The 22921-nt window shown below is 44.5% G+C and overlaps 1 protein-coding gene across 5 annotated transcripts; it reads right to left on the minus strand.

Moving 5' to 3' along the window:
- Positions 1–15: 15 nt before the first annotated feature.
- Positions 16–22657, minus strand: LOC135907791 (protein-L-isoaspartate O-methyltransferase domain-containing protein 1-like). 5 transcript variants are annotated; one of them, XM_065439531.1, is made up of 7 exons: positions 22262–22657; positions 15214–15429; positions 11710–11868; positions 10593–10802; positions 9381–9492; positions 8811–9112; positions 16–2453 (listed from the first exon to the last, which is right to left on the minus strand). In XM_065439531.1, the coding sequence occupies exons 2-7, from the start codon at positions 15424–15426 to the stop codon at positions 2358–2360; spliced, it is 1092 nt and encodes a 363-aa protein (XP_065295603.1). In that variant the 5' UTR covers positions 15427–15429; positions 22262–22657; the 3' UTR covers positions 16–2357. The 5 variants fall into 5 exon arrangements, with proteins under 5 accessions (XP_065295603.1, XP_065295602.1, XP_065295604.1 ...); XM_065439530.1 differs by having other exon boundaries at positions 22272–22654; XM_065439532.2 differs by lacking the exon at positions 22262–22657 and adding an exon at positions 22028–22173.
- Positions 22658–22921: the final 264 nt, after the last annotated feature.

The raw sequence follows: 22921 nt of genomic DNA on the forward strand, positions 1-22921 counted from the left end.
AAGAAAACAGGGACGTATAGTCTCGTATCCCATCATTTATTATGGCTTACACTGGGTGTTAGCCCCCAGGCTCCTCAGCGACCACCGAGTAGTCACATTAATGCCTCAACACTAACTCGGAACAAGCAAGAAAGAGGTGAACTCTTGTGGTCGTAGGGGGGTGGCCAGGCCTCAGGTCACACACAGTTGCTTGCTTTGGCTACGTCACAGTCTTGTGCTAACGCTGCTTGTGAAGCTTGTGGCCAAAGTACACGTCTCCCGTGCTCTGTTTTGTACTTGGCGTGCCACATTGTCATCGGGCTGGCGACTCCTTTCTTGGCAGCTACACGGCAAACTGTGGCCGCAACATGGCAACACAGCGTGGACCAGCTTCGCTGGGAAGTGTGCCAAACGTCGCGCTTATAACTGAACTTGGTTTTGATGGCTCTTGTTTGCTCATTCGGGCTTAAATTTCACACATGACGAGCAATTCATGGTGGACTTTGTTCAATGCCATGTTTGGGTGCAGTACTTGACAGTTTCATTTGAAGTAAACCGCCATCCGCGTTCACAGGGATCCTCCTAGCACAATTGTGCTTCGTCAGTGACTGGCAGCATTCAGGTGCCTGCCACTAACGATACCTACAGACGTGATGGGACAATTGTCACGGCAATGGCTGATCATGGATGGTACTTGTGCAAGTGAAGTCTCATGAACACAAGCCCAGAGGCGCGTGTCGTCTGCAGTCATGATGGACAAGAAAAATTCTTTCACTAATGCAGCCTTATATTTCTGGAAACAAACTGCCCTTTCCCTATCTTTGTGATGGGCATTTTTCCTTTGGCAGGTGATGCCACTGTTCGTGTCACCGAGAAAATTACTTTTTTGGCCCTGGCATTGCCACAGACAACATGCTCTTTTGATCTATCCTGTATACAAAAAAGTGAAGTACTGCATTGAAGCATGGCATTGCACAAAATCCACCTTGGAAGTTTCAAGTTCTGTGCAGAATTGAGCGCAGGAAGTTGGTGGCTTAGCCAGAAAAGCCACTATACCACAACATGCTGTACACTTGTCTCCTTTTTTTTTACGTAAAGAAAAAGGGGTGAAAAAGAAACCTGGCTCCAGACACAAACACATAACACACGCCACAAGTGATAACTAGAGAAAATACAAACAGTGGCTATGCAAATGGGCAACCATGGATATGGCTCTCTCTGCAAAGCAATCCTTCACCCGCAAGCTTGTCATCACAGCAAAAAAACACCCACACACACAGAAACAAAGAATATTTTTTTTTTCTTCCTGAAGTACATGCTCAAATTACAAAATGCGGAAATCGGTATCACAAATTTGTACGTTGTTAAATTTGTCCAACGAGATGACGTTTTTGTTCTCTTACAACTGTGTGCTTTATTTTTGCAAGCATAATCTGCTCATACATATAACTATGAGAGAGAGAGAGAAGAAACAAAACAAATGTGTATGCAGCCTGCGCAGACAACCACGTATAACAATGCTGCAATCATTATAAAAGTGACCCAGCACACCTTCAGCACGACGCAGGGCTCCAGAAACAGTCGTTTTGAATTACTGCTTCCGCCACTGCTCTCTGTTGATGTGCTGAAGGGAGGCTTTACAGCAGTGCAGAGCGCACCGCTGTCAAGTTCCTGGATCACGTACACACAAAAGCAGAAAGAACTCCTCGCAACCCCACTTTTGTACTCGAGAATTAAACTTATAGTGCACGTTGCATGCAAGAAAATACGGCACTCTTCGTCGTAGTGAATTCTGCATTGTGGGCAAGGCCGCACGACTTCAAGACAGCGGCATGCCAAGCATGAAACAGAACAAGCCACGACGCACATTTTCATCACAAAACTGCGTGTTCTTTCACAGACCTTTGTAACAGTAAAGTAAGAGGACTTCAACGTACATATCATCTAAAAAAGCCTGTCAGTGGCTAAAACTCCTCAGTAAAATGCTCACCAAGCACTGTCCATGTGCTTCGTACGTGAGCAGGCAATCTGACTGACCACAACACAACAGTGTGTTCTGTCTTCAACACATCACAGAAAAGCAGACTTCTCATCGCAGACTTGAAACCATTGCACAGCTAGGCCACTTTTCGGAGCGTACCGATCGGCGTGAACAACGGCCTCGGAGGAGAGGCCATTGTTGCACGAAGAATGAGTTTGTCGAGCACTGACGACCGGGTGCTTGGCACTCCTTACAACTTAGCTCCCCCGGCATGCGAATAGAAACAGGAGATGGGTCATGTTGACTTGAAGTACTCGTGCTGCTGTCGCCATGCGATTGTGCGTGTACGGCGCCCCTGCGCGCTCTGCGGATGACTGCGGCGAAGGCCTGCAGCCAATCAGAGCTGCCGGCCAAAGTTCAGGTACGTCTTGAGCCGAGGTGGCAAGGGCAGCTCGAGGATCCTCTGGCACAGCAAGGGGGGTCGATCCTGTTGCTGCGGCATGAAGGGCAAGGTATAGTTGAACCTAGTTATAATAAAGTCGGACCAAAATATCTTCATTCATCTCGAGGTTTGACAAAATCCTGTCAGGTCGGAAAGAGGCATGAGAAAAGGAAGAGAATGCCGACGCCCAAAAATATATATATATTTAGTGACCAATTAAAACGCTATACTACTCATTCATTCACTCTCATATTAACTACGGCATACTATGCTGGGGTAACACTTATAACACTCACTTGGCATCCCTCCAGGTAATCCAGAACCAATCCATAAGAATAATTACAAGCAGTTCACGCTTTGCTAATGGAAAATCCTTACTACATGAAAACAACATCCTAACCATTTCAGAACTGACCAAATATAATCTAGGAATTTTATTCTACAAATATATGACTAAGGAACTACCATCAATCTGCTTTTCACCTTGTGACCTAATAGCTCATAGTCACACTAGATTTGCACTCAATAATAATTTTCTTCTACCTAAAGTGCGAACTAACTATGGTAAACAGACTGCGGAATTTTCCGCAATATCGCTTTGGAACACTTTACCCCCTATCATCAAAAATGCAAAAACTTTATACCAATTTAAAAAAGAACTAAAATCATTCATAATAAACACTTACTGAAACTCTCCTCATTTTTTTTTATTCCGTTTTTTTTTTATATTGTCCTGCTGTTAACAAGTGTTCTTATTACTCATATGCTATAAACATGTTTCGATATTACTCTTAGTTCTCATCTATACTACTGTTGCTTTAAACTTTGTATAACATCATCAGTGTCTTTAGCAGGAGGTCCCGATACAGTCTTTGACTTTGGGACCTCCTTATGTATACTACGCACATGCAATTCTCTGTATTTTTACTAATAAATAAATAAATTGTGAAATTGAAAAAAAAAATTGAAAAAAGACATTTTGGCTCTCGTGCTAAAACCTTGGGAATATAAATTTTTCACTGTTTTTTCCTAGTTGGCATTCTCTTTTTTAAACAAGAACCTTAGTTATTCTCGATATTCGTTATAAGCATATGTTCGCTGTCCACTAAATATCGACAAGAAAATTTTGATCTGCTTCGTTATAAAGGATCATTCGTTATATCCGTATTTGTTATCTGGCGGTTCTACTGTAATCAAACTAGCCGTCAAACACAGATCATCTGAAAGGACACTAAAGAGAAACATTTAATCAGTCTAGACTGGTAAAGTATTCTTTCGAAGCCCAACATCTTAAATTTTTGTGTAAGATTATTACAAAAGAAAATGAAGCTAAATGTCAATTTCTTTTTTAAATTGTGTGACGAAGCCTCAGTGCTGGTAAACCGGTGTGACGCCATTGGTTCCAAAGTATGTTTTGTCACAGTATTTGGACCGCTGTGGCTGGGTAAAAGCTATTGGAAGTTGCCAAGTTCAGTTCTTTGAGAATGCAATGTAGTCCACCTTCAATGATAAATGATTAACTAGGCCCAAGCACTAGCCATAGAAATTAATGATGTCATGGCTAGCTGACACAAGTACTTCAAGGTGGCATACCTTCTAGTTCTTAGTGCACAAGCCTGAGACAACACAGACAGAAGTCGAGACACACACACACAAGTGCTGCTTTCAACAATGGTTTATTAGAAGCTGGATCACAGGCTTCTACACCCAAGTCAAATACAGTGCAGTTCTGATAACTGGAACTGATGGCAAACTTGGAACTGCTCTGTTGATCCCGGCAAAGTCCTATGTACTTGAAGAGAAACACTTCAGCAAATTCGAACTCCAAAAAGCAACCAACTGTTATTTCGAACAAAATTTCTCACTCCCATGGACCATTTTTCAAACAAACCCGAGCCAAAGGTGAAAGTTTCGATGCGTTGCTGGCTACTGTAATGTCGTGTGCCGCAAGAATGACAAGGAAATACGTGCAGGAATCCAAGGCTGCGAACCAGAGCAAGCAGAGTGACATGCACCACCATTTTCCATCTGGCTTAAGAAGGCAGGAAGGAGCCCCCACCGTGCTCACCTACAGATCACGTGGCACGCTAAGGCAGCGGCAACAGAGTCGCACCACATTTTTCAGTACTTTGGAGACTTCTATGCAACGCAGGATGAACTGGCGAAGTGGTTTGTCTAGGTGCAGATCATCATACTGTTCACAGTGTTTACAGAGTTGTTCAAGAAAGGTGGAATGTCAAACACAATCAATCGCACGGAGGACACATAGTCCATACACAGGGATAAAAAAGCTGTTTGATATCGATGACGGAGATTAAGCGCAAATAAATTTCCATTCTGTGAAGGTAAATTCTACAGGTTCCATCTAATTTTTAATACCTACGGTATCTTAGCGCAAAGGATAAACGGACACAAAAAGAATAAAACAAACATGAACAGGTGCTGTTGGGCTAGTTGACGGCGCTGACGTGCACCCATCAACTAGCTGGATGGCCAAAGATCAACAAGCCCAATAGACTGTCCTCCTGAGTATATCTTATTCGTGATTGCCAGAATCAGAGGCATGCTACATTTTTTTCTTCGTGTTATGAAATTTGGTGCACGTTAGATTCGGGTGCATACTGCTTTATATAAGATACGGCGGTGCGTTAGAATTGGGCAAATATACTTCTGAATGAAGCAGTGACATGTTCGAACTTTTTCTTACACCTCTTCTGTTATTCGGCCTGCCAGGTAGTTCAATCAACTTTGTCGGTCTTGTAAAGATCAAATTAACGGAAGTTGCTGGATTTAAACTGTCCATGACTCTACATGAGCATGGTGGCCATCATGGCTGGGAATCAAAGCAGCGATCTCATGCTCAAACAGCTTAATGCTACAGCCACAGAACCATTGTGGCTGGATTAGGTGACCACACAGTTTCATGTTGGTCTGAGAGTGGCTGGCCAACCTACTGGTGTTTCTCTATGCGTCTGGCCACATTAGAATATTAGAAGATACAGTAAAAGCTCGTTAATTCGAATTCTGAGGGGCTGCTACAAAAATTCAATATATACAAAAATCAAACTTATGGAAGTCAGGGAAAAAAATCTCACGGTTAAGGTGCATATATAGTCCGACATGGCATGAGCATGCACGCATATACGCTATGTCACGTTGGTGTGAACAACAACGTCTATACTTCAAAGCACTGACGCAGCCAACGTAACCAGACACGGCCACTGCGGTCCGACGTGCCCGATGTCAAGGTGGCTCTAGCTCGATCGGCGTGTTCGTTGCGCCAATTGGCACGAAGAAAAAAAAAAGTTTCAGTTTCACACCAAAGCAAAGCATCAATTGCGATAGCAAATTAGTAGATAGCTATACGAAGTAAGCATTGTAGCTTTATCGGCAGTATAATCTTGTAAACATTCACATAATAACTAAATTAACAAGTACGGTGCCACGTGCGCACAGGTAAACATGAAAACTTCTCGCTCAATGACCGCGGAAACTCGCATGCTGGAATGGGGAATCGCGGCAGTAGCAGCGAGAGAATTGACCTTCGTACAGCTCTCGCTTCGATGCGAACGAAATGAAGAAAGCACAGCGCATACAAAGCTAGCGGCACTACGCACACTCCGCAAACATTGCAGATCACTTTGAAGATGAGGCCCATGTGGGTGCACACTTTGGCCACGTCACACATAGCTTTCAAGATACGGTGCCTGCATGGCCGCGCCGTAAGCAGCAGTTGCCGGAAAAGAATGTACCCCCCCCCCAACCCTTCCTTCGCGCACGACAGGAGAGGGTGCTCATCCGCCCCACCTTCTTCGCTCGCTTTTGCTTGCACATACGGCGCATGGCGACTTTTATTGCCCTTGAGCTTTGTACGAAACCTCACGGAAGAGAAGAGACCTGCAACAGAGGCGCTGGCCATGCCTGGCTAGGCGCAAACACATCTCTCTCCAGTCAGGCCTAAACAAAGGGCCGCAGATTAAAAAAGCAAAGCCGCGTGGCCGCGTGGCTTTGTGCGTGTCACCAACGTGTCACATTACGTGTCACAATGTGACACATTACGTGTCAGCACTCTCCCCAACCACAATGATGCGGAGTTCAAATTATCGGTGATGGTGCGGATTTCAGTGTGAATTAGCGGGATGTGTTGCATATTGCTTTCAATACATTGCTGGACGGACCGCGGTGGCTACTTCTAAATATTTGAAATTCCGAATTAACAAGTTGTGAATTAACTAGCTTTTACTGTATCAAACTTAATTTCCGATTTGAAACAGAGGCATTTAATCCGCACTTGTAATTCCCGATACATACACAGCTTTGCTGCCGACAAACGACAACGATGCATCATCAGTCAACGGCACCAGCATGTGTGTGGCTACTTGAGTAGCTGCAGGCGGCTACCTAACCCTTTCCCTACCATGGGTAAAATAGGTGTCTTTTGTAGGTTACGCCAGATTCCTTTTTTCTGAAGGAACTACTGCACTCAATATTTTATGTAATACATAAACAAGAGGCAGAATGAATGCGCTTTTCACGCATATAAGTTTTATTAACAAGATATATGTCATAAAAAAGATAAATTGCCAGAATCAAGATCGTAGAATAAAATTTAACAAAGTTTTTTCAAAGTTCTTAAAGACATTCTTGTATCTATTCAGAAAAAAAATTAAAGAAAATTATGAGATATACAAAATGTGTTGCTGTCTAATTGGCACAATCTCCAAAAAAAAACAAAAATTTTCATTGAACAGGTATCCCACTACAAAAATTTAAGTGCAAGCACTATAGTTTGGCGTGCCAGGCTGTGGCTGTTGATGTTCTGGGTCGCTTGCGACGTCGTCGGTCTCAGATTCAAAGTCCGACGAAAAGGCAGCATCCTCAGACCCGCTGCTGCTCGATCCACGGATACAGCCAGCCGCAAACGCAGTGGAATTGCGAGATCTGCGATCTTTCGAAGCGCGCACGCTGCTCCCGGAGGTGGCCATTTTTGCTTTCTGCTTTGATGATCACCGGACTTCAGAGTGCGTTCAAAAATTAACGCCAGGTGGGGAAAGAATGAGCTGCTTAGAAAACAAAAAACGTAGTTCTCCTCCTTCACACTCTATGGCGCAGAGTGTCCGTGAGCAGCACGGAAGGTCTCGAAAGCAGCGTTTCAAATCGACAGCAGGTGGCCATTATTGCTTCCTACTTTAATGAGCGCGAAAACTTCGTAGTGCGTTCAAAAATCCCCACCTGAGGGAAAAAGGCGAACTGCTTAGGAAAGAGAAAAATAGTTCTCCTCCTTCACGTCCGAAAGCGCAGTGTGTCCATGAGCGGCGAAGAAAGTCTAGAAACTGGCGTTTCAAACCATAGTTAGCGGGCTAGCGATACCCAATGGGCATGGTACAGAAAGAGTTACCGTATTTACCCGCATAATGATCGCACTTTTTTGTCAGAAAAATTGACACAAAATCAGGGGTGCGATCATTACGCAGGTTAAATTTCCCGCAAAACGAAAAGAAATTTTTTTCGTCCCGCATTTGCTGCGGGACACCAAAACAAAAATGGCGGCCGGCGGAGCAAGCTGAATGCGCCGGACGCGATTATTTTTTCTTCTCGTGAGTACATTACGTGCATTGAAACAGTTTCTTCCGTATCAGTAATGAATAATATCGTTAATATCGGCAAGTCTGCGGCAATAACGTCGCCATGTCCACTTTGAGGAGACAGAAACAGATGAGCGCGCTTAGCTGCCAGTGACATCGAAACACATGGCCGACATGCTGCAGAAACTGAGGCATCCGTCTTCACTACTATCCTAATACGGCATGTTTCCGCTAAGGGTGGGTGAATCTCTTAGCTGTGTTACAAGCGTCGGCGTATGAATAGGGTGCACTTTTAACGTATCAGTGTAAACATGGCTACTATCGTTGCCGCTCGCGGTTTGTTGTGTGCCCATGAGTGCAGATGAGAAGACTCGAAAAGCGCCTTTTTTGTTGTTGACTACAACCATTAAAAAGCCTACACATAATAAAGGCAAGTTTGGTTGCAGCTTTTTTTTAGTCATGGAAGTGCGGAAAGTGATGAAAGCAATGAAATGAGGCATCTACTTAAGAATGTTTGGTGCGTGCAGACCAGTTGGTTTGTCTTGAAGAGTCGTTCGCGTAGCATTCGACAGATGGTAAGTGCGATCAATATTAGCTAGATTTGGCACATGACATATCGCTGCAGCAAGTTTGTGGTGTGATCATTACACGGGAAATAAAAAAAAAATCAAATTTTGATGACAAAATTCAGGGGTGCGATCATCACACGAGTGCGATCATTATGCGAGTAAATACGGTAAACAGCGAACTCAATAAACGTTTGTTCGTGCCTGCTGTTGGCACCAGCCACTTCAGGGAAGAAGGAAAAGAAAGAGCCTCTTACCACTGCTTGTGGGCAAACATCGTCGAGAGCAGCGCGTTTCCACAAGAGCGAAGTCTCTCCGCCGGCCGAGCGCTTGCGGTGCGGTTCGTCACCGCTGCTGCTGCCAGAGTCACCCCCGGTGGAGGTGCTGCTGCCGGTGCCTCTGAAGGGCACCACTGTGTTGCTACTGCTGCTACTACGCAGGCGCGGGGGAGCGAGATGGCGGCGAGGCTTCGGGAGCTTCTCCCGATCCAGCCGGGCACGGAGCAGACACCGGATCACGCCACGGCTCAATTCTTGGAGGCTGCCCGGCTGGTAGTCGGCTGTCCCCCCCGCCAAAAAAAAGAAAGGGTGATGGTACTTTAGTTTTGCAGAGTCTTCCTGTGAGGACCTTTTGAAGGAACACTACAGACGAATAGTTACCTACTGCCAAATGAAGCCCCGGCACCTTGTTTCGGCGTTCTTTTTGTTCTCCCTCTCGACTAATTCGACCAGCCGAATAATTTTACCAATTTCGTTGGTCCCGTCAAGGTCGAATTAATGTAAGTCGGCCGTACTGCGGTGTAAGAGAGAGAGCAGAAGGCCACTCACGCAGCACCACTTCGGGGCAGCCCTTCTGTGGAGGCACGAGGCTGGCAAATGACACGGGAAGGATGTTCTTTTCCACCCAGATGTCCTCGGCCGTGCGCTTGACCTGCACCAGCTGAGAGTGACGAGAACAACAGAGACCTCAATTTTTCAGACCACCAGCACTCTTCTGTACTTTGGTTTTTATTTCTTTGTGGTGCCAACAGGCAAGAGACTGCCCCTCCCCCCCCCCCCTTTCCTTAGAGGGAAGTCTCTCACCAGATTTAGGCATTGCAAACAAACAAGTGCAGTGGCCCGCACAGTGGCATCCCACCCGTAGGCTACACTGCGATGGACAGACGATCCACTGCCGACCGACTCACTGGCGAAAAAATGATTGGGGTGTGCTCACGGCAGCAAAAAGTGCATCTCAGATGAAGACGCGGGCCTTGCGCTGCAGCTGCACTGTGAGGCAAGTGGCGAGGACTTGTCACAGCGAGAGTGGATCAGTTCCAAGATGACAAAAGATTGCAGCTTCCGCAATGCTTTTGCACAATATAGAAACAGGATCTGTCCTTGCTTCCAGTTAAAAAAGGTGTGTTGATGTAGTAAGCGTCTAATGTCGTGATATCCTTGGAAAATGCAACATTTGGTTAATTTGGGCTTTTTTTGTTTACCAGTCCTGTGAAATCCGAAAATGAGGTGGTGCTGTACAGTCAAACCATATTATAACGAAACTGGATATAATTTAATAATAGATGTAAAAAATCAAGTAAAATTCCCATTGAAATCCCCATGGAGATCGACGTTGCAGAACACGCAATAACGGACATAACAAAGTTACAAAGTAATTTTGCCTCCTTCAACTTTGCTTCAACAAGCTTTCACTGTACTTCATTCAAAGGCACATAAAAGAATTTTGTACGCATATTTACAAGTCACATATCGTTCGTATCTGACAAATGCTGTAAGCAAGAACTGCCAGCGCTTTGCATTTTGTACATGTTCCGTGTGTCTTGCGCACAGAATTTTTCTCGCTTCTAGAATTGCCACAACTGGCCCTTTAATGCTATTGCATTCAAAGACGTATTAGAAGGCTCTGCATACGCCTCTGACATTTCATGCATCGTCCGTGTATGATAAATGCTCTAACTTGTAACTGTCAGCACTCTTGTGTTATGTCTAGTACGGCGAATTTTTCTCACTCGAAAATTACTTTTCATAACCATGACATACCTGATCATTGCAGGGCATGACGAGCACGCCTCCAACCTTGAGGAGGGCCGTGAGAATGGCCACTTTCTCAACGGGACAAGAGGCCCCGCAGTAGACTCTGTCATAGCGGCGGCCAGTCGTCTCCAGTGATAGGCAGTTGCCCACAACAAAGCACGGCTCGCAGAAGTCGTACTCTTCCAGCGCCTGGCTAGAGCGCAAGAACTGCGACACCTGTTAAAAAAAGAGAGAGAGAGAGAAAAACAATTATGTCGCTGTTTGCACTGTAGGCACGAAGGCTTTAGCCAAAGTACAAAGGTGCATGATTTTTAAAAAGTTGTTTGCACCATACCAATGCCCATTAATAGCATTTATAGGGTGTGTGTGTGTGCGCGTGTTTCTTTATACTGCTTACTTTTGCTGAATATGGTCACATCAATTCTTAGCTATATTACAGTTTATTTGCCAATTTCATTGTTTGTCACCTGTCTATCATTGTGCGTATGAACGCTATATCTGTTATCTATTCTTCATATTGCCGAGTGCCGAGCATAAGGTTCAAACTTAAGATTCCCAACTGCGGTGATCGTATTTTGATGGGGGCACTATGCACAAAACCCTGTGTGACGTCATTGGCATGGCAGGGGGGAGGGAGCAGAACCTACCCACACCCCCTTTCCACGGAATAGAAGGTTTCAGGAGATGGGCTCCAAAGGAGCAACATGGATGAAAGGGAAAGCTTGAATATGAAAGCAAGGTGAGGACTAGTGGCAGCCCAAAGAAGGGGAGAGGACGATCCCCTCTCCAATGCACAGAACATTATGGCCCCACTCATGGCGCACCTCTACCTCATCGTCCAAATCGTCTTAACCACAACTGCTAAGGGAGGATCAGCGCTAAAAATTCCACACACAAATAAAGATGGGACGAGCACGTGCATAAAATTTGGAGGCATTGTCGCTTCCCACCAGGCCTTCATGTTGTCGAAGAGCTTCTCACTTCTGGTACTTGACAGAACCATCGCGGTGCGAACCCATTGTTCCGGGGATCCTGTGTGTGATGCCATTCGTTGGCGATAAAGCAACTCTGGTGTCATGGCGGACCTTCCATGCAGAATGTTTCATTGAGTGCACTTCTGTACCTTGAGTTGTGCATACTGCACGACGTCCTCGTGCAGCTCCACGCCGTGGTTGACGCCGTGGGAACCGATCAGCAGACCAGCCACGGTGCTTAGGTATCCTGTGCCGCTACCCAGGTTGAGAAAGGTCATGCCTGGACGCAACTGTAGTGCCTCCAGGACCTGTGGCACACAAAGACTTTCTGCGGCACAGGGTGCATCGCACTACGCAATGTCACACAAGTGGGGGCCATGAGCTGCGACAGTTTGTTACAGCCTGCAAGTAGGAGGACTACTTTACGCCATGTTTGCATAAATCGATTATCTTAAGGTGGCCCTACAACAAGTTTCTTCGTTTCTTTCTTTTAAACTGAGAACATAATTGGAGTGAGTGAAATGCCTTTCAGTGAACACACTTCGTAATAAGTTTTTGGAGAGAACCTAACAATGACGAGCATAACTTGAGCGCACTGCTTATTTATTTATTTACTTCACATCGGCGCCAAGGCTTCCTGGATTAAGGGAGGCCTCCCACCATAGGATGACACAACCGTCTGCTTAATAAATGTTTATTTATTATCATTATCGTTTATTTATGCAGGTACCTCATGCCGTTTCAACATTGGAACGTTGTGTGAGGGGGGAGTTGCACTTTTGTTCTTACAAGCAGTCAAAACAACATACAACAAAGAGAAAGAAGTGAAAAACGTTTGCCTTGTAAGAAAATACATAGAATTTACACAGAAACTGTACACATTATGAAATTTTAAGAATGATTCAGCTGTTGAGTCTATATAAACAGCAACATCTAGCCAAGAATATATTTTTTTAATGCTAGAGAAACATTGTATATCCAGAATTTTCTTAAAGGATATAGAATGTTGAATGTTTGCTAAGTTACAAGGTAGATTATTTCATGATACAATGGCACAGGGCAATACAGACATGTTAAAAGCATTGGCGTGACCGCAGAGATGCTGATAACTGAGATTATTGTACAAACGGCGGGAAATGCAATGTGGTCTAACAAGCGGCGATGAGAAGGGATGTTCGAAGTAGATGATTTCGGGCAGCAGACTTTCTCCATTACGCCTCAATGCAATGTTTCCTCTCAGTTGGTGTGGCTCAGACAGCAGTGCCTTGTTGATTGCTCCTTTCTTAGTTTTTCTTCCATTCTGCTGTGTACTTATGGTAACCTTCAAGGCTGGCTGTGTGGCTTTATATGGCTGTGACCAACAAAAATTGGGGCCTCTGTTCCCCTTCTCGTTCAAAACTGCCCAACAGCAACAAAGGAAAAGTACTAATAGGATGGGCAGGACGTGCTAACAGCCACTGCTTCAATGTTTGCTACGAGATAGGATTGGTGTGCACTCATGTGCGAGCTTTTGCTTGAGGTTACTTAACTCGATAGTAAAAAAATTGTCCAATAGTTGCCACCTGTGGGCTGTAGCGCGGGTCTACGACATCCAGAAATGTAGTTGCCTTGTGCGAGTTTTGAAAAATGCAAACCCATATGTATGGCAAAATGGATTGTTCCTCCAGCTAATGTGCTCCTACACTCCAAAAAAGAAGTTTCACTGGAACAAGAATGCATTTTACCACACATTCAGAGTCTGTAACTCCCTAGATTGGTGCTAGCAGTTACGATTTGCACAAAGAGAGAAATTCTGTAATTACCACAAGCCACTTTATGCTAATTAGCAAAAGTTAGTTCATTATATGTTGTAATGCCACTTATAGCATAAACTTCAACTTTTGCCACTGCTACGAAATGGTTAGCAAAAAGTAACCCCCCCCCCCCCCCCCCCTTGTTTTGTCTCATATCCCCCGTTTCCCATAATTAGTCTTTAGTGAAACATCCGTCACAGACACACACAGTCGACCGTAATATTTTACAGACCGTGGATCTGAGAAAATGTTGAATATCTCCACAGCCTCAAAATGCAGCCTGGTTTTCAGATTTCCAACCTGTACTAGTATGCAAACATCAAAGCATTGTATAGGTTTGCTGGTTGCAGTCATAAACTGCTTGGAAAGTCAACATTTCCTCTGATCCCATGATCCAGCAAACTTTTGCAGTAGACAGAACAAAGTGCTAGTCTGATGTTCGATGAAAACATATCAGATGAGGGCGGTGCATGACCAAAATAAAGCTTCTACTCCCCTAAGGTTGAAAGAAATTAACATATAATTCACATTACGAAGTTCCTGCAGGTCCTTTGTTTATATTGAAGAGCAACGCAAGAGGGCCCAAATATTTATATGTTGGGTGACGTAGAGTACGGCTGCATATTTGAGACAGAAAGACAGGCAAAGAACTTTATTTACAAGGTTTTGAGAAGCTTTGCCCTAGGGCAAAGCTGCGGGCCAGTCCCACGTGGGGACTGGCAGGTCGAGCCTAACCACCGCATCATCGGCTCTCTGGACAGCCCAAGTTTGCCGTGAAAGTTCCGAGCTCTGGATGGCAGAGCTCCATTCTTCTTCCGCGATGCGATGGGGTCCCTGTAACGAGGGGCATCGCCAGAGCATGTGTTTGAGATTGCTAATAGCCCCACAGTCGGGGGCAAGTAGAGCTAAAAGCCCCTGGAGTGATTGTATGGAAAAGGGCCAGGTTGGGATAGGACTTAGTGTGAAGCTCGCGTAAAGTGGATGCCAGAGGTCTAGCCAGTTTGCTGTGAGGGAGAGGATAAGTCCTTTTACCCAGGTGATAGTGCTTAGTGATTTCATTAAAAGTAGTGTGAGTGACCTGAAACTAGAGAACCCTGGACTCTGAGCTCGCCCCTGCTCCCGTGCGGTGGGTTAGTGCACGTGCTTGGGAGTAGGCGATGTCATTGAGATTCGGCAAGGAGTCAAACTGGGGGTCGAGGTGTGCTGGAAACCACGTGATGGTGTACAGAGAGATTATCTTGTGCTTGAGAATTTTGTGAGCCTCCTCGGCGATGGAACCTGAAGCGAGAGCCCCTGACCGCCGATCTCGAATCAGCGAAGATTTGTGATCTGCTGTTATCTAGGAGTGCTACAGCAACTGCTACCTGCTCCGCTCTGGATGGTGTTGAGCACTTCAGGGAAGCCACGTTCATAATCTTTCCGTTGCGATCAATGAGGGCAATGGCGAAGTTAGACGGCTGTCCATATTGGGCTTCGTCGACAAAACGTGCTGAGTAAGGATCTTGAGAAGATTACCTCACATCCAGTTTACAGAGTCACTATGCATCCAATCGACAACATGCACAACAGACCAAACCCAGAGTAATCCTCCTGAGAAATACACGCACGCTCTTGTTAATTGGATGCATGGCAGTGAACCCCACACGAGGTAATCTCGAGATACACACCTACACACTGCCCCACCTTCTGCAGAAATAACCGGGCTTTGTCAAGTTGCTCTTCAATGTGACTAAGGAACCCATAGCAGCTCTGTAACGTGAGCAATATGTTTGTTTCTTTCAACTTTATGCGAGTGCTGGCTTTATTTTGATCAGTGTACAAACTTTGTGACACCCGGAATGCACTGCAAGCTAGACACACCTCTGAATAGATGCATGGTGCTGATAAGTGTAAATTTCCTTGCTTCCACGCCAGGTCTCTATAGGCATTTTCCTTGCACCCGTCGGCGTAGTAGTGCGCACGGTCGACGGCGCGTAATGCGCTCTCGACATCTGGACTACGGATGTAGTCGGCCTCGACCAAGTGGTCCACAAGCTCGTCATTGTCTTCACCTGCACTCACAGCGCCACCCATAGCCTGCAGTAATGGTATGGTATGGTAAAACTTTAATGAAGTCCTGCAGATCATATGGATTAAGAAATTATGGGGCCCGGGGCTAAATTTGTCTCAGGATTCCGGTGATGATGGCGACGATCATAGTGATCAGTTAGGATGCCAAGTATGCATATGCTTATGGGTATTGCCTTCTGATTTCAAGTTTATCCTCAGATAAAAGGTTGCATGCCTAGAAACAGACATACGAGGCCATCTTGCATCTTGATACAATGTTTGCAACATGATTGTTTCGAGAAAGCGTGTTTCTTTTCTTCTGTTAGGTTGTTATCTGATGCTTATTGTCTAACTGGCACATTGCTATCACTTAACCGTGAAGATGATCACAAAAGCATGAACTGCTCTATCTCACTCATTCGGCAAAAAAAGAACCACATTTTGTAAAGCTACAAACATTTTTAGTTATTATGGGCGCTTCTGCACACGTGGCATACAATCTAGGTGAATGTCAGAAAGCACCTGCACCAGTATGCAAACCCTCGGGCTCTTATATGGAGGAAGGCAAGAGTGGAAGATCGTGAAGGCACTGGTTGAGAAGAGGAAGAAAGCTCTGTGCACGAAAAGCAGGTGACCTAGTCACACCATATACTGTTTGCTTCTATTCCGGCTACTAATAAACCCTTTAAAAAAATATTTTGTAGGAGAATGCTCCCTGGATGACATTTTGCAACCTGTCTTGCATAACCAAAATTTGCAATGAGGCCCCTGTGAGGGGCTTTCTAAAATTGTTGAGGGGCTTCATCACGGAAACACTTTTCAGAGAGTCCAGGGTTGCAGGCCCCTTAGCCCATAGGTTAATCAAGCCCTGCTTGCCTACTGTGAACAGTGAATGTTAGTAACATGCCAAATACAAAAGGAGACTGAAACAAACGAACAAATAAACAGACAGACAGACAGACAGACAGACAGACAGACAGACAGACAGACAGACAGACAGACAGACAGACAGACAGACAGACAGACAGACAGACAGACAGACAGACAGACAGACAGACAGACAGACAGACAGACAGACAGACAGACAGACAGACAGACAGACAGACAGACAGACAGACAGACAGACAGACAGACAGACAGACAGACAGACAGACAGACAGACAGACAGACAGACAGACAGACAGACAGACAGACAGACAGACAGACAGACAGACAGACAGACAGACAGACAGACAGACAGACAGACAGACAGACAGACAGACAGACAGACAGACAGACAGACAGACAGACAGACAGACAGACAGACAGACAGACAGACAGACAGACAGACAGACAGACAGACAGACAGACAGACAGACAGACAGACAGACAGACAGACAGACAGACAGACAGACAGACAGACAGACAAACAAACCATGACATACTAACGGAAGTGGTAGCAAAACTATGCAAATAAAGAAAAACGTGCATAATTTATGGCAGGGTAACTGTGAGAATTACATTAAAAGAGTAATGTTATGGAGGAAGGCAAGAGTGGAAGATCGTGAGGGGACTGGTTGAGAAGAGGAAGAAAGCTCTGCGCACAAAAAGCAGGTGACCTAGTCACACCACATACTGTATAGTTAATGAAATTTAAGCTGCATGAGTAAATTTTGCTTGTGCAACAGAAAACACAGCCACCCCTGTTGAGAGAGGAGGCTTGGTAGGCCAGAAGATCGGCAAGAATGAAAGACAGGTGATGATGCAGCCCTGAAGTCGCCACACCAGCTCACTGTAATTAGACTTTGAGTGCACCAGCTCGAACCTAGTCAAATGTCGACTAGTCAAACAAGACTAGGTTGCTTACTGAAACAACATTCAACCTAGCATGTTCCGAGACTTTTTCCGGCACGAGGATGACTAAATACTGAGATAACATACTTGTGGCTTTTCGGCACTCACTCTGGCTCACTAAGTACATTGAGCTGCCCAATGTGTGGCAGCTAACAGAAAGAGCCAGAGCGACTGCCAAAACGTCACCATGTCCTGCTACCATGTGGCCACCTGCTATGCCATGACATCATGACACATACACCTTATGGAAAAAAAAACTGGTTAGTAAAAAAGTTATTTGAATAAATTACTTGGGAAACTCCAAGGCTTGTCAATATTTCATTTAGGGTATTGAGGGCGAGGACCTTCAGTTAAAGAAAAAAAAAATACAGGAATGGAGAATGTCTTGTCAGTACTGCTTTAAACTTGCGTTATTCTAACAAAAATAAAAGAATGTTATGTGTCAGAATTATAGAAATGCCATGTTACATCTTTTGTGCTTCTGAGGATGGAACATGTTGCTGCATGGCAAAATACCAGCTCTACCCCACTTTGCTATAGAAAAAAAAAAGAAGCATCCCCATGCAGGGTGGCCTCCGCTGACAGTACTTTTCTGCTGTATCCAATGGCAGGATTGACATTTAAAATGCAACATGTACCACGTTTTCGCTGGCATAACCACTTTTCACATAAAGGAGCTACAAAAAATCACAAAGAAAAATATCTGAGCACATCAGTGTGCACAGGTTCACGAAACGCAGTCGGCCATGGCAATATGAGAACCTTATGTATACTGTTCCAACATAAGTGTCAAAAACAAATTGGCCTTCAATAGAACAGCAAATATTTCATCATCCACACTGTATTACTTGCAATGTGCTGCAGTAATCTGAAGCATAAAATTTTTATTGGAAATCTCATGCAAAGGTGCCCATCTTGAATTTGTCCAGTATGAAGCCCTTTGCCCTATTTTAAAAGCAAACCGACACAGTGGAAACCTCTTCACACAAGCAACATGCTGAACTGAACACCCACCACAGTTCTGCAGAACACGCGATACCTGCTAGCATCTATAACTGGTTTCAGATTCACTGTGGTCACAAGTGCACCTACAGCCTCGTGAGACTTCCAGTCCCATGGCTTTGTAGCCCACTTCTCCAAGAAAGAAGTTAGTTGACACTCATGTTATTTAGTGCTACAATGACAAGTCAGTGGGACATAAAAAATCATGAACACAAAGTGCAGCGTGTACTGTACTGTGCATGTTCTTTTTGTGTCTCAGTTTATTGTCTGTTTTAGCACAAAACAATGTGAGCCTCAGCAAGCACCAACTGGGCCAGACCACACTGTTGCCAAAAAGTGTGCATTTTTTTAGAGCATTCAATATAAGGGACTTCTCTGTCACGTTTCAAGATAAACAAAACGCATGATACTTCAAACACACAGACTCATCAAATTAGGATTAGCAGCTAATGAACAACAATGCAAATCTGTGCCATTCTTGCCAACTAAACTTGGTGGGCTATTTCCGTGGGCAAAACTAAATTGCACACTTTGCAGGGCTCCTCTTTGTAAACATAGAAAGGGTCTACTGAAATGCTGCTGGTGGTTGAGCAGTCAGCGTGCAGTTATCCGACTTTCATGACACTATCTTGCAAAGCCTTTATAGTTTGTCATCCTTCCTTTTCAGCTCTTGCCAAATGTTCCTTTGATAAACCTAAAATGGAGCGTCTATAGCAGTGATAAAATACTGTTCCATTGGCAGATGTCTTTTAAACTATCTTCGCTAATGCAGGGCATAAGGAGCTGCAGAGCGAGTTTTGCACCCAATGTTATTAATGCTGGCATGCTCGTTTCCCCATGACCCCACTCACTTGCAGACTTGTGCCAAGAAATGCTTTACATTTAAAGCTTTGAACGATCCTTGTGTAACTGAGAAGGAGTAGGCTATTGACTGTCCTCAAAATAGGTGTGACTGTCTCACGTTATGCTCGCCTTCTTCCTTCTACATCTATGTGTCCTCTCTGTTCAGACAAAGCAAACCAGTACGATATTCATCTCCGTACAACTTTAATCGCTGGCTACAGTTTCCATTCCATGGTACAACGGCCAAAGGTCACATTTAGAACAGTCTATCTTTTTGCCTTGTCTTCAGGAGTGAGCAAACACGCACAAATCGAACGGCGTCAGAAGTGAATAGAGTTGAGATCTTTTATAATTTTCTTTCTTTCCTAGGACCATATTGGGATGGAATTCCTTACTGGCGGATGTCGTGAAGCGAAATTCTGCAGATTTTCTTTCACACTGCTCTATGCCCCCCCGCAATAATGCCTGGTGGCACTGTGGGAATTGTTTGACTAAGGAATAACGAATACCTTTCAAATAGTCTTTGAATAATGAACAACTGTTTTTGCAATTACCATAAAACAATGTTCACATTCTAGTATGTTCACAATGTCCGCATGTTTCTTTTAGTGTGTTGTGCATTATGAGGCGTTGTTAATTAAAACCACAAAGGGAGCATTAGGAGCAGATAAGTCTGGCTATCTGGGCCACTTAGTATGCTCCACATGTAACTTCTCGCATTTTATGTCTACCATGGTCACCGTGATGAAATTGATTGCTCTCTGCTCCAGTTTTATATTTAGATGCACACAGTTGGTGACTTCAAATATTTAAGTAAAAACTATCTCAAAATTTTTCGAATTTATCAGTACTGACTACTGGATTCAAATACCACCTCAAAACGGGCCATATCTGATTCGTTATTCGAAGTTCTTGAATATTCGAACAATCCTACTTGTCTTCTATATTATCTGTATTCTCTTTGCTGTATCCTGTATCCCTCATTGGCTTTCTAATTTTATTCAATAACATTGCCACACTTGCATAACTGAAATGAGATAAAGTTTATAAGCTCAAGCATAAGCAAGCAAGCTATTTATTGCATGAGCAAACAGCTGTGAGTACCAGCAAGGCATCACCACCTACTGGCACCCTGTTTTGCATAAATACATCTACAATCTGCGCTAAAATTATACGTGTTGACATTGCATCAAGGGTGTCTAAGGCATCTGAAGTATAGTGTGCTTTGGTACTCGCACCAAGGGCATCACAAATGCTTTTTGCTTTTTAAATTTTTTTGTTCCTGTGTTATCATGGCATAGCAGGCATCATGTGGTACTCACCCAACAGAATGCGCTTCTCATACTAAGTGGAAACCAGGTGAATTAGTACGACAGTGCACAAGCTCACGGCAAATGTTCTCATACTTGAATGCATTGCGAGTCCTTGCAAGCCAAGCCTGCCAGTCAACGTGCATACTACTGTTTTCTGAACTGCGCTCCAGTTACATTTGTTTAGGTCGTACAAAATGCAAAGACGTAATGTGTGGCACCTCGGTGAGTTTCTTCTCTAAGAAATCGGAAGAAATCCAAGGAGAAACAGCAATACTTATTTCAACTGTATCTAGCCCATACCTACAAAGGAAATGAGCTACATGTTCAAACTTTATCAGTTCCTTGACTTCCTGGTATTTTTTTTTTCTTTTAATTCACAAGCGAACATTGTAACACTCATGGGTATGCATAGGGCTTTTCACCAGGGGAGCTAAACTATATTACAGTGCCCCCTCATTGGCTTTCTTATTTGCATGCTATCCACTCTGGGACATTTCACAGACAGTGAATAAGAAATGAAAAACTAAACACTATAATATTTATTCAATAGTTGCTTATCACACTTGTACACTCTAATGCGCTAGTCTGTCCTGCAATGTGTATTTTGTCCGCAGCTTATATTAAACAACCTGCAGCCCATGCACCAGTCACTATATACAATACAAACTGGTGCAAATAAACGATAATAACGTACGAATTTCTCTTTTGGTATGAAAGAAAATACTAAAGGTGTCGATTGTCGCGCAGTGATAAATGTGCAAGTTTCTTTTTCAGAGCTCTCCTCAGCACAAACAACTACATTTAAAATGTTTCAATTTCCTAAATATGGAAAATCTTATACCGTGCTTTTCATGGCTGCAAGCACTAACGCTAGCTCAAGTGTACAGCTGGTAGACAGCACAATGCCATATACTCAACAAACGCAAAGATGACCACTGATGACGCTTATGAGACACACGGAAGTAACAGCTGTACACTATAACGTCTCTTGATAAACCTTATAGCACAGCCCCTAAGCAGGCCAAATGGGATTCCCTTACGAGACCAAAATCTCCCTATCTCCCTTTTGTTTATGATGTAGACAACACATTTAACAGAAAATCACGCATACCTAAATGACCAGAAACATAATTACTAGTCAGTTATCATCCCTGCTGGAATTATCATCGCAATGCACCACTGGAATTATTTCCAGCACCCCAACGATTGGCAGCGAATATGCACATATCTTCATCCTGTTATCTTACACGCGCTTTCCCAAGTACGACAGAGCAGATCACGGAAGTCAAAGTTGTCAAGAGCGCACAATTTCACCTTTACATACACAGAACATCGCACGATATACGTACCGGCCAGACAAATCGTAGAAAGAAGTGATCCATCAAAATATATATAAAGCATTAGATGATAGCACCACAGGATATAGCAGCTCGAGACGTTTTACATGCGCCGAGATAGCATGCGAGGACGTTCAGAAAATGCACAGATAAGGGACGCCAGCCAAGCGCAAAGTGGAAATCGAACGAAAGACGCACTGCGCATTTCAGCAACGCGTCGACACGCTATAACTTCGCAACAGCTGTGTGCGCGAACAGACAACGAACCAAAGAAAAACAAGAGAACCATAAACCTACGGATACGGTAGGAAAGCTGGCAGGTTTACGGTTCAGGAATACAAACGCGCCCTTGATTCAGTTTACAAGGCAAAACGCGTGCCTAAACTGCGCCTCTTAACGCTTGTTCCGCGCAACGCGTCATGCAGAAAAGAAACGTCGACGCGGCGGAAACTGATAAAACACAATCGGTTCCGCAAGTTAAGCCTCGAAAGCAAGGCGACGGATGGTCACTGCGTGCGCACAGGTTTATACCAGCACTTGCCCGAAAGTTGCGTCGAGATCAGCCGCTGTTGCTAAGGTGCTCAGCTGACGACTAGTCGAGGCAGCACGCTGCTCAGCCGTTGGTCCTCGGAAGCCTCCATCGTGCCGAAGAAGTCAAGAAAGCATATCGGCTTTTGTCGCGCTCTCTCCTCTCCTTTTCCCCTCCAAGACTCGCTGAGCTGAAGGCACAGACGGGGTGCAGTCAGCTGGAGATACACAGCAGCGATCGAGCGTGGGACGAATAACAGTTCGCCGCGAGATCGTTTGGCACCGATCCAGCAGCTTTTCACCACGCCGCACACCTCGTCTCTTGCGTCCGCAAGTTCCGTTTTAGAAAGGCATTCCGATAACGCTATTAGGTGTAGGCGTAGAACACAGCGCGTGCAACTTCAAACAACCATAAACAACTCTCAACTAGATGCTCGTTCCCAAAACAACACCTGCAGATGGCGTTTCCAAAGCAAAAGCGAAAGCGTTCTATCAAGCACACCTACCTTTACACTGCGTAAAACAACAACTAATTAGTAGCTCATGGCTAAATACTACCATTAATGAAACGTTTTAGCACACCTGACAATAAATATTAGCATTATGTAAACCACACTTCAATCATCTCTAGCAGCCGCTCAGTGCGATGGTTGGTCATGCTGG

Source organism: Dermacentor albipictus, chromosome 6 (genome assembly GCF_038994185.2).
Source record: "Dermacentor albipictus isolate Rhodes 1998 colony chromosome 6, USDA_Dalb.pri_finalv2, whole genome shotgun sequence".
NCBI classification, from domain to species: domain Eukaryota; kingdom Metazoa; phylum Arthropoda; class Arachnida; order Ixodida; family Ixodidae; genus Dermacentor; species Dermacentor albipictus.